This window comes from Stenella coeruleoalba (assembly GCF_951394435.1).
Source record: "Stenella coeruleoalba genome assembly, chromosome: 19".
Lineage (NCBI taxonomy): Eukaryota > Metazoa > Chordata > Mammalia > Artiodactyla > Delphinidae > Stenella > Stenella coeruleoalba.
The window spans coordinates 37,862,303-37,878,782 of NC_137165.1; the positions used below are offsets into that span (position 1 = coordinate 37,862,303).

The 16,480-nt window shown below is 47.6% G+C and overlaps 1 protein-coding gene across 1 annotated transcript; it reads left to right on the plus strand.

The window, feature by feature from the left end:
• Positions 1 to 498: 498 nt before the first annotated feature.
• On the plus strand, positions 499 to 3,385 carry GNGT2 (G protein subunit gamma transducin 2). Its single transcript, XM_079905865.1, has 4 exons — positions 499 to 547; positions 1,513 to 1,600; positions 2,344 to 2,449; positions 2,897 to 3,385. The coding sequence occupies exons 3-4, from the start codon at positions 2,366 to 2,368 to the stop codon at positions 3,020 to 3,022; spliced, it is 210 nt and encodes a 69-aa protein (XP_079761991.1). The 5' UTR covers positions 499 to 547; positions 1,513 to 1,600; positions 2,344 to 2,365; the 3' UTR covers positions 3,023 to 3,385.
• The last annotated feature ends 13,095 nt before the right edge of the window (positions 3,386 to 16,480 follow it).

Below are 16,480 nucleotides of genomic sequence, written 5' to 3' on the forward strand. Positions count from 1 at the left end.
GCCCAGCCCCCCAATCCCTCCCAGCAGAGGAAGCCAAGGTCGGGGCGGCTGTGATTGCTCCCTGGGCCTGGAGAGGAAACTGCAGCGGGGGCTGGGATGGGAGACAGGAGGAAGGGGGCTGGCCTGCTCTGGGGGTGGAGATGGATTTTCCACTCATGGAAGGGGAGGAAAGGGCAGAGGGTGGGGGCTTCCTTGGGAAGCTCGGGGATGAGTCACCAAGAGACAGGGGACTGGAGGGTGGAGAGGATACGGAGACCGGTTGTGCTGGGGGCCCTAGGGCAGTGGTGCCGCGACAGTGGAAAACAACCGATGCAGCAGCCAGGGAAACCATGCTGGACACCGGGAAGATACAGCCAGAGGCCCCCTGAGAATCATTATCAAGTCTCTGAAGGGTTACCTGCAATGAAGATCTGGTGTACATACATGCTCTGTGCCTGATAGCGGCAGGACAAGATGAAATTGACTAAGCGCAGAACAAGGGACTCAGATGGGACAACAGGAAGGACTTGGCTTTGAGAAGCACTAAGTTTAAATTCCAGATTAACAGGTCAGTCTTAGGAGGCAGCGGTGGCCGGCCGGAGCCCTGAGCCCGCCTCAGGAGGTCTGTGCTCCAGTTCCTGCATTCACAGGAGGAGACTCAGACCGGATGACCTCCGGGGTCCTGTCCTGATCTCAATTTCTTAGTACTCAGAGCTGTGAGTGGGACTTGGATCCTGGAGCTGGGGAAGTTAGGATGGACTCCGGGCCTCCTCCCGGCCCCTCCCACTGGGGAGTCTGTCATTCATTCTAGAGTCAGGAGAAAGAAGAGGATCCCTCACTGACCACATCGGTCCCTTAACATCTGCTCCTTGAGAGGGTTTCCTGTCATTGGACGGGCGTCAGCCTGAGCAGGAGCTCAGTGACTGTTAAATGGCACAGCGCTTGGGTGGTCCTGGGAGGAGACCAAGAGAGAGATCAGGACGTGGGCCCTGAGCTCGGGGACTGCTGAGGGAGACCCACACATGGGGCTCAAGGGGAGGCATGGAGGCAAAAACGTGGGGACACAGGTGTTAGAGGTGTGGCCATGGGCCCAAGTGCTGACAGGCACAGCGTCCTAAGTGAGTACATTTTTACCGAATGAGTGAATGAAGATTGAGCTGGGAGAACCTTGCAAGGTGAAATGGTGGGGCTCGAAATGGGGACACAAGGCTTCTCGGGTGAGGGAAGTTAGGAGCCTGTCTAGGAATTGCCTCATTGGGAAGAACAGCCTCAGAGCAGGCTCAGAGGTGGGGGAGGAGAGGGCTTGGGAGAGAAGGCCGGGGAAGGGGAGCAATCAGGGCCGGAGGTGAGAACAGGGAAGCGGGCTGTAAGCCAGAGGGGTCACTACAGGAGGGCGGCCGACGCAGGGGGCAGGGTGCCTGCAGTGGCGGCAGTCTTGGAGGCTCAGGCTGCTGGATGGGCTTAGAACCTTGAGCCTGTGATCAGCTTAGGCATCAGAGATTTGGGCTTCCAAACCATCTGCTTTATCCAAAGACTTTCAGCTGCTGAGGAGCTAGGAGGCTCAAACTCCATGTTGTCTGGGCTGGGGACAAGACTTGAAGCGCACGTTCTTTCTTGGCAGGTAAGAGGGGCTAAGGTTGCACTGGGCTGGGAGCTAGCCTTAGAGTTATTGGGTTAGACACTGGGCAGGCCTTCCTGATAACCCTGTAGTAGTGATGATGAGGATGATGATGATGATAAATGTATCGTGTTCATTATGTGCCAGGCAGTGTGTTAAAATATTTTACATGCATTATTTTCTTAGCACTCACGATAATCATATAAGGTAGGTAGCATTATTATACCCATTTTGCAGATGGGCAAACTAAGGCTTAAGGAGGATGAGCAACTTGCCTAAGGCCACACAACTTGGAAGCAGCAGAGTCACGATCAGAGTTGGAGGCTGGCAGATTCCAGAGTCTTTCTCTTAGTCACTAAACTACTCTGTCTTCTGACAGGACCTGGAGTTTCCTGAAAACTTCTACCTGTGTCATTAGGTGGAACAATAACTTTGCTTCCCAAATCTGCCTCACTGAAAGAAACTCTTCTCTCTCTTCTCCATGCTCTGATTCCCTTTTCCTCCATAGACAGGTCTTATCTAAAGGGCAAAGATTGGGTGTGCCTCCCCCATGAGGCTGGGAGCATCCTCTCCTCTGGAGGCTAGACTCATAATGGGATGGGGGTGGGGGTGCAGTGAATCTACGGTGAGTGATGAGAATATACGGTGAGCAGGGAAGAGGGTAGAAGTTGAGGTGTGGGGAGTACAGAGGAGGGAGCTGGGGGAGCCCAGGGGATTTGCAATCCCAGCCGTGGAATCCTTTCCAGGACCTGGTCTCTCCAGGGCAGGATGACCCAGGAGCTCAGTGAGAAGGAGCTTTTAAAGATGGAGGTGGAGCAGCTGAAGAAGGAAGTGAAGAACCCAAGAGCTCCGGTGAGCCTCCTATTCCCTTCCCTGCTTCCTCTTCTCCATCCCCTTCTGGTCCTCATGGAGCTGGGACACGAAGGAGGAAGTGATGGACAGCCTGGTGGTGGGCCTTCTCCAGGACAGTAGAAAGAGCAGGAGGTGCCTCTGGAATGGGATGGGAAGTGGAAGGAGGCCAGGGTTTGATCCCACAAAGATGTGTAAGAGATAACCTCAGAGCCTCGAGGGCTCAGTGGGTCCGGCCCTGTCCCTGGGCTGGACCTGGCCAAAAAGTCCCTCAGGGTAAGAGTCAGGCTCTGCGGTTCTGGTCAAGGTACTCACACCTGCCTGTGCCTCTCATCTTTCTCCTCTCCGGCCTCTATCCCCACCCTGCCCAGAAGCCTGCTTTCTTGGGACTGAACAAGTCATGAATCCCGAGCCACAGACAGGGGCTAGAGCACACTTTACTTTCCGCAGATTTCTAAGACAGGAAAGGAAATCAAGGACTACGTGGAGGCCGAAGCGGGAAACGACCCTCTTCTCAAAGGCATCCCTGAGGACAAGAATCCCTTCAAGGAAAAAGGCGGTTGTATGATAAGCTGATGGCACTGGAGGCCCTCATCCTGAATGCCTGCCCCTCCTCAGCCCCCTCCTTATCCAGAGTCAAGTATCCTGGGACGCCCAGGGAACCAGTGGATGTTCACCTTCTCTTAGTCACAGAATGAGTAGAGATGCCTGGCTGCGTGCATCAGGAATCCACTCCCCAGTCCTGCTTTGAACTCTTCTCTCCCATTACCACCTGCCTGGTCACTGCTGACCCCACTTGGAAACACTCCCAGGAAAGCTTCCCTGGCTCAGCAGTGGACACCTAAACTCGTGGGGTCTGAAAAGACTGCAGTTGCCTGAGACCTGGGACGGTCCTTGGGAAACAGTTACTCTTCCCATTTCCCCCCTCCACTGTCTGCCTAGGAGCCAGAATTCCCATTCAGAGCTTTCGGGTTGAGGACTGGAGTTGGGGGTGTCCTTTCCCCCCACCTCATGGCCAGTCCTGTGGAAGTCCCCCTGGTCATTTGGATCACCCCAGATGGCCTGGTGACAAAAAGAGCTCGTAAAGTCATGTTGTCATGATTTATTGAATATTATTGAGTGCCTGTTCCATGCTGGGCTAGGATAGAAAAGTGAGCTAAATTCAAATGGCTCTTATTTTCATGGAATTTAGCATAGAAGGCATGAAACAGGGATACAGTTTAATCAGTAAGTGCTGCTGTGGGGAAAAGAAAGTCAAGGGTGGTGCAGGAACACACAGCAGGTGGACAGTCAGGGCAATGTGAACTGTCAAAGTGAACTGTTGCAGGCAAGTGGGGGCGTGGGGGGTGAGGACAGACCTGGGAGGGGTGAAACATGGGGCTGGAGAGGAAGATGAGCTCAAGTCTAAAGGATCTTGCTGTGAGCTCAGGTAAGAAGTTTCTTTTTGACCCTCATTGCAATAGGAAGCTGCTGAGGGTATTTAAGCCGCAGAAGGCTAGGTTTTGATTAGCATGAGGGAGGCTGGATCCTGCTAAGGTCGGGAAGACTAATTCCTAGGCCTTGTTAGCAAGAAGATTACTGTCTAAAGGGGCCACAGACAGACGTTCATGATGCAGTGCATTCAGTGCAATGTCAGAGAGGTCTGCGTGAAGTATGAGGGGGACACATGGAAGGGCTGTCAAATCCAGCTGAGGGGCTGCGTTGCATCCCGGGAGGGAGGACAGGAAAGACCTCGAAACGTAGGTGATACTTGGAGCTGAGTCCTAAGGGGTTAAGTTGTAAAGGGTGGATGGGTGGCAAATCTGGTTGAAGGGACAGTATGAACAGAGGAATAGATAAAAGAAGAAAAAAAGAACATGGGTTTGTATGCAAACACCTATCAGGTCAGTTGTTGGAATGTCAAGAGAAAGGCCTAGATTTTTAGGATCTGCTGCTGGAGAGGTGGGGTTGGAGACCATCCGAGGGTCTTGTCTGCAATACTAAACCACTGAATCTGCTGGGAGTGGGTTGGTAATGTTTGCATTTAGAAGGGAATAGCTTTTGACAAGATGGAAAGGAGAAAGCGTGGAGGCAGAGAGGGAGTTAAGGAGATGATTGTGAGCTCAGGGGAGAGGTGGGTCAGGGCAGTGGCTATAAGTCTAGAGGGGGAGTTCTTTGCGAAATAAAGTTTTCAGATCTTGACATTTCATTGAGAGATAGGCGAGGGACAGGGGGTGGTCAAGGATGCTGACGAGTTTCTGGCTTGGAGGGTGAGAGAGAGAATTGAAAGCAAGTATCTGAAAACAAACCTAACATAATACATTGATCTGAAAACAAACCTAACATAATGCATTGAGCTGCAAACTCCCTCAGCCCCTCCCCAGTGGGCCACAGCCCTATGGTGTGTCCTGCTCCTACAGGTGAGGTCATGGGCCACTGGTCAGAATCCAGGATCTCCCGGGAACTGTCCACTCCTTTCCCAATTCCATAGTAACCCCACTATGCCATTCTGTGACCTCAATAATAAATTCAGGGGCTTCCCTGGTGGCGCAGTGGTTGAGAGTCCACCTGCCGATGCAGGGGACACGGAATCGTGCCCCGGTCCGGGAGGATCCCACATGCCGCGGGGCGGCTGGGCCCGTGAGCCATGGCCGCTGAGCCTGCGCGTCCGGAGCCTGTGCTCCGCAACGGGAGAGGCCACAGCAGTGAGAGGCCTGCGTACCGCAAAAAAAAATAAAAATAAAAATACTAAATTCAGCCACCCCAATATACTCTGCTTAAGAGCAGGAAAAGAAGAGGAAACATTTAAATATAATACTTTTTTTTTTTTAATGGGGAAGTGTGAATATTTCATACGGCTCCATCAGTAAGAAAGGAAAAACAGATGGGGCCTACAGTCACACGGGTGTAGGTCATGGGCTATGGCTTCCTTCTTGGCTGGAGTTCTTGGTCCAGGGGTGGACTCCCACCTTCATTCCTCAGGACTCTGAACCCTTATCAGGGCTCCAGGTAGAGCAGTGGTTTCTTCTGCTCACCTTTGTTACCTGAAATACCCAGTCTGCCTCCTGGTGGGTTTCAAGCTAAAAGACACAACCAAGCCAAAGAGCGGGAGAAGGATTATTACTTACAACAAGTAAGGAGAACACCAGGGATCTTTCCTCAAACAATCAAATTGGGAAAGTTTTAAGCTAAGGATACGTGCATATTCATGAAGGGTCCACAGGAGTCCAAGCTTGAGTTGACTGAAGTCATGAGGGTCAGAAAAGGTCCACATCATCATCCCTTAGGTTCCAGCTGATCTGGTGGTTGAGTGCTTCAGGCTAATCTTTACCAGTGAGGCAAAACTGGGAGTCTTTACAACTGATATATTATCTTTGATATAGTACAATAACTTCTCTCGCCTGATAACAGTTGTTTGCTTTTGCATTCTTTTGTTCCCTTAAAATCTTTCATTACTGAGACCTGTTCAAGGGTAAGCATTGTGGCCAGGCTTACATCACCAAATGGCTTAGGCCAAAAATGGCCTCTCTTACGTCAAGAAAGTCATGCCTGGTTCTCTTTCTCCAGGGACCCCTTACCTTATCTGCAGTAGTGTCTCAATGTCCCCCTGGCCGCTCTGACTTTTCTCTACCAGACCACGGAAATGGGTGAAGGGGGTGACATCACCTGCAGCATCGGAGCTGAGGAAACAAACCAGTGGGGCCAGGAAAGGAGAAAAAGGCCAAGAAGAGACGAGGACTCTGCCCACTGCCCCATGCCGTCTGATCAGATGCAAATTCCTCAAGACTCTATCTTCTACCCTGCTCACACACTCATCTGTCTATCCCTTTGTTCCAACAGCCTCCCACTGAGCTCCCCTCATCTGGCCCCTCTACTCCCACCCCCAACGCTTGGCTGCAGTGTTTCTCTGTGGCTCCCTTGCTTACCTCCTGTAAGACCAAGTCAAGACTTGTGGGTTGAGCACCGAGGCCCTTCCCACACCATGGGTAAGGGTCCTGCTTACCCCTGCTTACCCCTGAGGCCTCAGCTCTCCCCACTGCTCACCCCACCTGCCCCCAGGGCTCTATCAGTGGAGCTTTTCTTAATTCCTCCACCAGCTCGTGCTGGGCTTGAGACACCTTCTGTATCCAGCTAATTCATGTAGGGTCACAACTAGGCTGAAGCATCCCTTCTAGGAAAGCTTTCCCAGATTCTCTCCTTTATGACTGAATGAATAGGTCATTCAAAATTAGGTAGTTCAGAATTTAAGAAAGAAGTGTAAAACGGCATACCATGAACAGTGCCTCCCTCCTCTTCTCCTATATTCCTCCCTGGAGAAACCGACGTTAACTGTTTCTCACATGAGCTCTCAGAGATGTTTTATGCAGATACAAGTCAACACATATAAACATTCTCCCTCTTTTTACACAAGCGCTTTTTACCCTTTTTACATTTTTACACAAGCGCATTTTCCTTCTTTTTACAACAGCGCTTCATGCTGTTCTGAGCTTTGGTCTGGATTTCTTTTTTTTTAACCTTACCTAGCTGGACTTCACTTACCTTTGGTGTCTACATGTACTCCTGAGCCTATAACCTTTCATTTTAAACTCTCCTTTAGTCTTCCATTTATTAGTCAAGTTTCAAGCTCCTTGAGGGCGGGGGACAAATCTTTGATTTTTGTATTTCCAGCATCTAGAACATAGTAGGTGCTCAACAAATGGGTGTGGAATGACTGAGTGATTCCTCTTTATAGGCTTACTATGCGCCAGGCATTGTGTATTGAATATACACTATGTCATGTACAAATGAATAAACCAAAGATAACGAGTGGACAGCCCTGGGAATCTAGCATAATGGAGGGGCCAGGCTAGGCACAGACCCGGCTTCCCTGGAGGTCCTGGTGTTCTGCCCTCTGCTGGTCATTCTAGGCAAGGACAACATCCTGCAGACGCTACCTTCCCGACAATGCTGTCCCTGGGGGCCCTTCCATGAAATAAACCCATGGTAGGGGCTCCTCAGACTGCTGGCAAGGAGGAGGGAGAGGTTCTCCCCTCAGCTACTGGGGATGGAAAAGGGAGGAAAGGTGGAGGGGGGTGTCAGAGAGAGAAGTCTCAGAGAAGCTGAGCTAGGAGGGGAAGGAAGAGGGGATGGTGGTGGGTTCAGAACCATTAGTGAGTAGTTGTGAAATCACTTTAGTAGTTGTGACCAGATTTATTTTTTTTAGTATTTATTTCTTTCTTTATTATTTATTTATATTTATTTTGGCTGTGCCAGGCCTTAGTTGCAGCACACGGGATCTTCGTCGCGGCTCATGGGATCTTTAGTTGTGGCAGGCAGCATCTTTAGTTGCGGCGCGCAAACTCTTAGTTGCGGCATGCATGCAGGATCTAGTTCCCGAACAGGGATCAAACCTGGGCCCCGTGCATTGGGAGCATGGAGTCTTACCCACTGGACCACCAGGGAAGTCCTGAGACCAGCTTTAAAAAAATAAAAACATAGAAAATATCAGAGTGCAATTTACATAGAATAAAGGTGAATATTGTTTCCCAAACTTTTATTTCAGTTTTGTGTATGTGTGAACTGGTTTGTGATGTAAAACGATATCTTACTGAGGATCTTCATACAAACAAACAAGCAAAACATGGTGAAAGCCACTGGAGACATGATGAGAAAGGTCCTGGGGAGTAAGTCCTCAGTGGGTGTGAGGATTCCCAGCAGAATCAAAGCTCAGAGAAAACCATAATTCAAAAAGACACATGCACCCCAATGTTCATTGCAGCACTATTTACAATAGCCAGGTCATGGAAGCAACCTAAATGCCCATCAACAGACGAATGGATAAAGAAGATGTGGTACCTATATACAATGGAATATTACTCAGCCATAAAAATGAACGAAATTGGGTCATTTGCAGAGACGTGGATGGATCTAGAGACTGTCATACAGAGTGAAGTAAGTCAGAAAGAGAAAAACAAATATCGTCTATTAACGCATATATGTGGAACCTAGAAAAATGGTACAGATGAACCAGCTTGCAGGGCAGAAATTGAGACACAGATGTAGAGAACAAACGTATGGACACCAAGGGGGGGAAGTGGCAGGGGGGTGGGGATGGTGGTGTGATGAATTGGGAGATTGGGATTGACATGTATACACTGATGTGTGTAAAATTGATGACTAATAAGGTCCTGCTGTATAAAAAATAAATAAAATAAAATTCAGAAATTCAAAAAAAAAAAAATCAAAGCTCAGGGCAGAAGGCAGGGCAACTTTTGTGGAGCACTACCTCTATCTCAGTGCAGAAATCTTCCTACACCCCATGAGACAAAGACCTTTGAGCTCCCTGACTCCAGACTTCCAGGCACCAGAAGCTCAAAATTTCTCAAGCCTGTTCCATTGATGGACAGCTCAGACTGTTAGAAAGTTCTTCCCATTTGCCCCTCTAACTTCCACCCACGAGTCCTCATTCTCTGCCTCTGTTGCAACCAAGACTAGGAACAACTAGGCAAATAAATTGACAACTAACAAGTGCTCTATAAGTTTTATTTTCCTTCCCATATAAGCATTTGTTTTTTTCTCAAGAATCTGACCTTCCACAGTGTTTATTATTCTGGTTATCTTTCTAGCAGTTAACATTATTGAGCCTATCATGGATGGGACACAGAGAAAAGGACTTTTTGCTTACTATTTTATTAAGTCTTAGGGCACTGCCATGCAAAAGGCACCGTTATTGTCATTTTACAGATGAGGCGCAGAATTTTTTTTCCAGCTTTAGTGAGATGTAATTGACATATAACATTGTATAAATTTTAGGTGTACAACATAATGATTTGCTATACACGTATACATTGCCAAATGATTACCACAGTAAGTTTAGTTAACACATCCATCACCTCACATAGTTACAATTTCAGAACATTTAAATTGCTTACCCAAATGCACCCACCCAGTTAGTGGCAGGATGAAATTTATCAGTGTCTTTGTGTGATCCCTAGAATTGAACCTGATCCTCTGAATGTGGTTCTGCTGGCTCAGAATAGAGGATCTTTAACCTGACTCCCTCTCTGTGGACAACTTTTGATCTCGGATTTCTCATCTGTGACCATGGCAGAAACATGTCTCTAGGCAGGTACTTTTTGACTTTTGTTTTTGTTTTCTTTTGTGTTTTTTTTTTTTTCTTTTTTTGCTGTACGCGGGCCTCTCACTGCTGTGGCCTCTCCCGTCGCGGAGCACAGGCTCCGGACGCGCAGGCTCAGCGGCCATGGCTCACGGGCCCAGCCACTCCGCGGCATGTGGGATCTTCCCGGACCGGGGCACGAACCCGTGTCCCCTGCATCGGCAGGCGGACTCTCAACCACTGCGCCACCAGGGAAGCCCCCTGTTTTGTTTTTTAACTTATTGAAGTATAGTTGTTTACAATGTTGTGTTAATTTCTGCTGTATAGCAAAGCGATTCAGTTACACACACACACACACACACACACACACACACACATATATACATTCTTTTTCGTATTCTTTTCCATTATGGTTTATCACAGAATATTAAATATAGTTCCCTGGGCTATACAGTAGGACCTTGTTGTTTATCACTTTTTGACTTTTTAAATTGACATTCAGAATAGTGCATACAACATAATGCGCACTTTAACAAAATTTTGTAAAGTGAACAATCAATGTAACCTCCACCCAAGGACAAGAAATACAATAGTACCAGTACCCCTGGAAGACTGTTGCTGGCCCCTTTCCAATCATGGCCCTCTCTCTTCCCCAAAGTATTCCATATCCTCACTTATATGTGAATTACTCCTTTGCTTTGCTGGATAATTTTACCATCTAAGTTTGCAGCTCTAGACAATATACAGTAGTTAGTTTTGCCTGTTTAGAAACTTTTTTTTAAAATTAATTAATTAATTTATTTTATTTTTGGCTGCTTTGGGTCTTCATTGCTAAGTGCAGGCTTTCTCTAGTTGCAGCGGGGGCGGAGGGGGGGCTACTCTTTGTTGCAGTGCGCGGGCTTCTCATTGTGGTGGCTTCTCTTGTTGCAGAGAACGGGCTGTAGGTGCGCGGGCTTCAGCAGTTGTGGCTCACGGGCTCTAGAGCGCAGGCTCAGTAGTTGTGGCTCTCTGCGGCACGTGGGATGTGGGATCTTCCTGGACCAGTGCTCAAAACTGTGACCCCTGCATTGGCAGGCAGATTCTTAACCACTGTGCCACCAGGGAAGTCCCAAGAAACTTTATACAAATGGAATAATTTATCATTTATCCTTTTGTATCTACCTTCTTCTGTTCAATACTTAAAAAAAAAAATTCACCCATTTCGTTGCATGTAGTTGTCCATTTGTTTTGTTGCTGTGTAATATTCCATCGTGTGGCCTTACTGCAAATTATTTATCCATTCTACTGTAGGTGGACATTTGAGTTCCAATTTTTGGCTATTATGTTGCCCAAAACTCTTACACATGTCTCTAAGTGCACAAAAGCACACATTTCTGTGGGTATATGTACAAGAGTGAAATTGCTAGATCATAGGGTATGATATCTTCAACTTTAGTAGATCTCAAACTGCTTTCCACCAATTTACGCTCCTTTGAGAATTCACATTATTCCATATTCTCAATAACATTCAGCATTGTCATTCTGGTGAGTGGTATCTCAATGGCATCTCATTGAGCTTTTAATTTGCATTTTCCTGATGACTGATGTGTTGCATCTTTTCATGTGTACCGGTTATTCTGGATTTCCTTTTTTTTTATGAAGTACCAGTCCAAGTCTTTTGTTATTTTCCATTAGGTTGTTTGTCTTTTTTCTTACTGAATTTTAGGAGCTTTTAATATACTCTGGATACAAGTTGTCAGTTATGCATTACAAATATCTTTTCCTATTCTATGGCTTACTTTTCATTTCCTTTTTGGGGTCTTCTGATAAGAAAAACATAGAATATCATATTAATATGGTGACATATATCAAACTTTCAGAACCTTTTGTGTCTTGCTTAAGAAGACTTTCCCTGCCCTGAGGTCATGAAGATATTCTATGTTGTCTTCCAAAGTTTTATTGCTCTTTTTTTTCTTTTTTTCACATAAAGGTCTATAATTCACATGCAATGTATTGCTGTGTTAGTGAAAACTGGGAGGAATTTGATTTCATATTTTTCCATATGGACACTCAATTGTCCCAGAATAATTTATTGAAAAAAAGGTCCTTTTCCCCACTGTTCTGTTGTGCTATATTTGTCATAAATCACTGGTCCAAGTATGTGTGCGGCTCTATCTGGGCTCTCCATTCTGTTCCATTGGTATGTTTGTCTTTCTTTTCACCAGTACCACACTGTCTTAATTCCTACAGTTAATAGTTGATAATAAGCTTTAATATCTGTTAGTGCAAGTCCTCCCACGTCTCATGTTTAGGTATTTTTGAAGCTGGGATCGCTCATACACACAAATTCATTCAAATGTTTAAGGAGTGTGTGGGGTGGAGTGGGGAGGAAGGGTGCTCAGGAGAGAGTTGGGGAGAGCAGAGCGAGGGTTCTGTTTCCACGGCATCCTCCCAAGGCGCGGGGCCGTATAACCACAGTGCCAGTCACCCTGTAGGGGGATCACAAATGCGTGAGCGGGCTCCCTCGTCACTTGTCCCCGAGAGACAGACAGCTCTCAAAACCCAGATACCAATCCAAAGAAGACAATACTCCGTGTACGTCTCTTCCCCGCTACCCCAGAGGTAGAACCTTTCCTGCAAATCACGTGCGCTTGGTCAGCACCCAAATCAGCGACCCTGGACAAATTCGCCAAAAGAGATTCGCTCAGCCCTGCGGGTGAACCCCATAGAGATTCCCATCGTCTGCTCGGGAGAAATAGCCCATCGATACGGCGAGAAACCGTCACCAGAGATACCCTGACCTGCTGAAACGGATTGAAGAGTGGATTCCTTGACTAAGGGATTTTTTTTTTCCAACTGAAAGACAACCTCGCAGTCTACTGCCCGAGTACCGGACAACCCAGACAGACACACTTCAGTATCTGGCCGACTTCCGGGCGGACGGACCCCCAAATACACGCCCTCCTCCGCAGTCGGCTATTCCCTCCCGCTCCCCTCGGCTCCCTATGGCTATTTCGTTCGCTGTTTCCAGAGCAGAAGTGTTTGGCCCTTCTGCATGTTAGCCAATGGGGAGAAGCATTCCCGGCAGCTTGCGGGGCGGGGGTGTGGGTGGCGGTGGCGGTGGCGTTTCCTAGACCAGAAGGCTGCCACTGTTCCCCGCCCGAAGCGGAATCCTCGGGATCCCTCGGGCACCTTCGGCCGTCCCCGGCAAGCTAAAGTCACGCTCCAGCTCCCACAGACACTTACTTTTCCGCCCTGAGTCTCGCGCATGCGCACCGCGACCTTCAAGCAGGCTCTGAAATGAAAGCATCTTGAGAAAGAGGGAGGGACCCTAAATCGCGGTCAGGTAGGTCACGGGGGGGCACCGGAACAGCCTGAGATGGCCACTGCCGCCAGGGGCCTCCAAAATAGGAATTGTAGAACCAAAAGGTTTTGGAGAGGTCCCACCGAGATTTGAACTCGGATCGCTGGATTCAAAGTCCAGAGTGCTAACCATTACACCATGGGACCCGCTCGCTACTTTTGGCGGCCGGGAGTCTCCTCAAGTCACATAGCGGGCGCGCCGGGCTGCCTTTCGAAAACGGCAGTGGATGCCGGGTTTACCGGCTCTGGGTCCTGGGCTCTGGTCCCCAAGCCGAACTGGCGGGCAGGAGCGGAGCAACGAGGGCTTCAGCGTCCCCGGCGTCCTATACCATCCCGGTCCCAGGGTGTCATTTCTTGCTGCCTCTCTCCCTGCTCTCCTCCAGGGGTCCTCACCGGGTTTGAGGAAGCCCGGGGGGTGGGGTGGGGGGGGCGGCAGGCTGGCGGGGTCGGCCTTAGCGGGGCTAGGCCCGCAATGTTGGACCGGAGAAGGCCGACTCCGACCCATAGACCCCTAGCAGGAGGCTCGGCGCTCGCATCCTGGGCTTCGTATTGTTTATTTATTTACTTACACAGCGACTACCCCGGGGAGGTTATTTTTGGCCGAGCGGGGAGGGAAGCTGACTGGCACGTCGAGGGACAGCCGTTCAAGGCCCAGGTGCCCCAAGCGCGAATCGCCGCTAGGAAGTGCGCCCCACCTGATTCCTTGGCGTTACACGTAGCTAGAGCCACCGAGAAATCTGCACAGAAAGTTCCACTTCCATCTCCCTCTCCTACTTTAAACGCTACTTGGGGGCATGGTTCCTTTTAACGTGTAGATTAGAATCAGATCAGTGAAAGAGACAATCCCTTTTGGACTTTCTCATAAGTTTTAGTGAAGGTGTAAAAGGATAATGTTTCTTCAGGTCAATCTGGCGACAGATAAAATTTTATATGCCATTTGCTCAACAATTGCACTTTTGGAAATTTATCCTAACGGGCTACTAGGACGAGTGCCAGTTAGTCAAGGATGTTCTCAGCTGTGTGGTTTTTAATAGTAAAGAATAAAAATAAATGTCCATTGAGTGAAACTTGATTAAATAAATACTGACAATATCTATACAATAAATACTGTGCAGGAATTTAGGGGGGAATTTATTGCATTGGCATGAAAAGATATACTGTCCTAAAGAAACAAAACAAAAATCTACTTGCCGAATAGTGTGTATAATAAAATCCAACTTATACACAAACAGAAAAGCTGAATGAATACACATGTAATGAATATTTGCCATTTATTTGCCCTCGGCCATCTGATTGACTCCGTTTCTTGAGAGACTCAACATTGCATGGGACTGGGTGACAGCAGAGCTGTGCCCCAAGGTAGACACGCTCACTCTCCAGGCTTCTGGCAGCCAGAGTGAAAATGTGTGTCCTTAACTTGGCCAATTGGATTTAGAATCCAGAAGCAGGAACGTTTTAGAACTTAGTTGGCTGCCGGTGGTGGCTGTGCCAATCCAGAGCCTCAGGGGCAGTGATGGCAGCCGTGCCATGTCCACTGGCAGCAGAAGTGGCATCCTAACTAGACTGTCCAGGATCCTGACCTTGGCTGAGTTCCTGGTTGCCTAGTTCCCCTTCATTCTTGTCCATCTTTCTGAGTTTGCTTTCCCTCTGGTGCTGTGAACTCTATAACGTCCTCCTAATAAGTTCCTTTTCTATGTAAGGTACCCAGAGTCTGTTTCTGTTGCATATAGTCAAGAACCTGCTTAGCCCAAATCCGAAAAGATCTGTTGATGACATTTATCTCCTGGGAGTAAACTTATGAAGTCCTGTTTTTTTGTATTGCTTGAAAAAATCGTTTATAATTCTTGTATATTGTCCGAAGAAACATTAATGATTTTCCATTTTGAAGAATGAACCAAATTCCCCTTCAGCTCCTATGAGATAAGGGTGTCCCTCTCTTAAGGCTGGAGTGACTTAATATCAAATTGACTTAACATCAAATGACTTTAGCAGCTCTGGACCTCAGCTTTCCCATCTATTTCCTTCTTACAAGGGTTCTGTACTGGCTAGAGGGTATTGAAATTAAGTTTTCAAAAACTACTGTAGAAAGCTACTAAAGGGTGATGATTATATCCTTTGAAAGTGTATGACAGTTTCTCTATCCGGTGTGAGGAGAAGGAATGACTGCCCTCCTATTCCCACTCTCCCTACTCCACTCCCTAGTTCTTTGCAGTTCCCTCCACTTTCTTTCTCAGCTTGAAAAAAATCTTACCAGCCCAGATGAAATCCTCCACTTGCTCATTCCTCAAGGAACGTAAAAGGATCATCTCCCTTACTGCTTTTGTCATGACTCACTGGAATTATAAGAAATTGTGTTCTGCGGCTCAGTCTCTCCCATCTTCCCTCTCTCTTCCCCTTGGTTGGGCTGTGAATTCCTTGGGACTTGCTTACCTTTATGTGTGGCTAGTGCCTTAACAGACACGTCCCCTGAACCCCCTTAGAGGGCACAGGAGAACTTAGGAGGAAGAAACAACATTCTAATTTTGTGTTCAGAGACCCTTTATAGCATCATATTCTCTCTATATATATTTAATGATAACAGAGAAAACGGAGACAATATGTAATCTCCCTGCCCCAGTGTGACTAGGTTCTTTTAATATAAATCCACTGCACGTGACATCCCAAAGATGGCATCCCATGACATCTTTGAGAACAGACTCTCAAGCATCCACACAAGGCGGCTCCTGAAGCTGGGGGAGTCCAGGGCTCTGCTGGAGGTGGGTTTATTGTGGCTTCAGCTGTGGCATCCCAGCTGAGGGCTGAACTGGGGCAGAGTGTACCCCAGAAAGTACAATGAGGCCAAGGGTTAAGAAAAGAGGGCTGAAATCCAGAATTAGGGGCTTTAAAGATATTTTCCAGGTTTCTTATGAGCCTGTAAATATATAGACAATGGAGTAGGGACAATAATGCTTTGAGGAGTCAACATGGAAAGTATTCATATTCACTCTCAAGGCTGTGTTCAGACAGTTTCCTGTATCCATGCTAGGCTGCTCACAGCTGGGATAGAATGGGCCTTGCTCTGTGTCCTCGCCATTCAGGATAAGTGAGATCTGCCACAAGTCCCCACTTTGCCTTGGGAGCCCTGGTTTTGCCAGACAAGCCACCACTTTGTGCAGGGTGACAGCTTGCCGCTACCCAACCCCTCCGGTCCAGGCCCCCGCTCTGGGCCTGGCATTCCCCAGGCTCTGATGGGGAAATCTGACCGCTTAATTGTTTTTTTTTTTTTTTATTGACGTATAGTTGATTTACAGTGTTGTGTTAGTTTCAGGTGTACAGCAAAGTGATCAGTTATATATAATATATACATATATATATTCTTTTTCAGATTCTTTTCCCTTATAGGTTATTACAAGATATTGAATATAGTTCCCTGTGCTATACAGTAGGTCCTTGTTGTTTATCTATTTTATCCATAGTAGTGTATATCTGTTAATCCCAAACTCCTAATGTATCCCTCCCAGGCCACTTACTTTTTTTGAACAACAGAAAAAAGCAGCATCCACCTTTTATCCTTTTCTTGCGTGTTTTTACTTTCTCTTTTTAAAATAACTATCTTGGGACTTCCCTGGTGGCACAGT

Excerpts from the sequence above, each read along its gene's own strand:
- GNGT2 (XM_079905865.1), top strand. The coding sequence starts at position 2,366 with ATGACCCAGGAGCTCAGTGAGAAGGAGCTTTTAAAGATGGAGGTGGAG. Across the intron at positions 2,450-2,896 it reads TGAAGAACCCAAGAGCTCCG|ATTTCTAAGACAGGAAAGGA; the intron begins GTGAGCCTCCTA and ends TACTTTCCGCAG.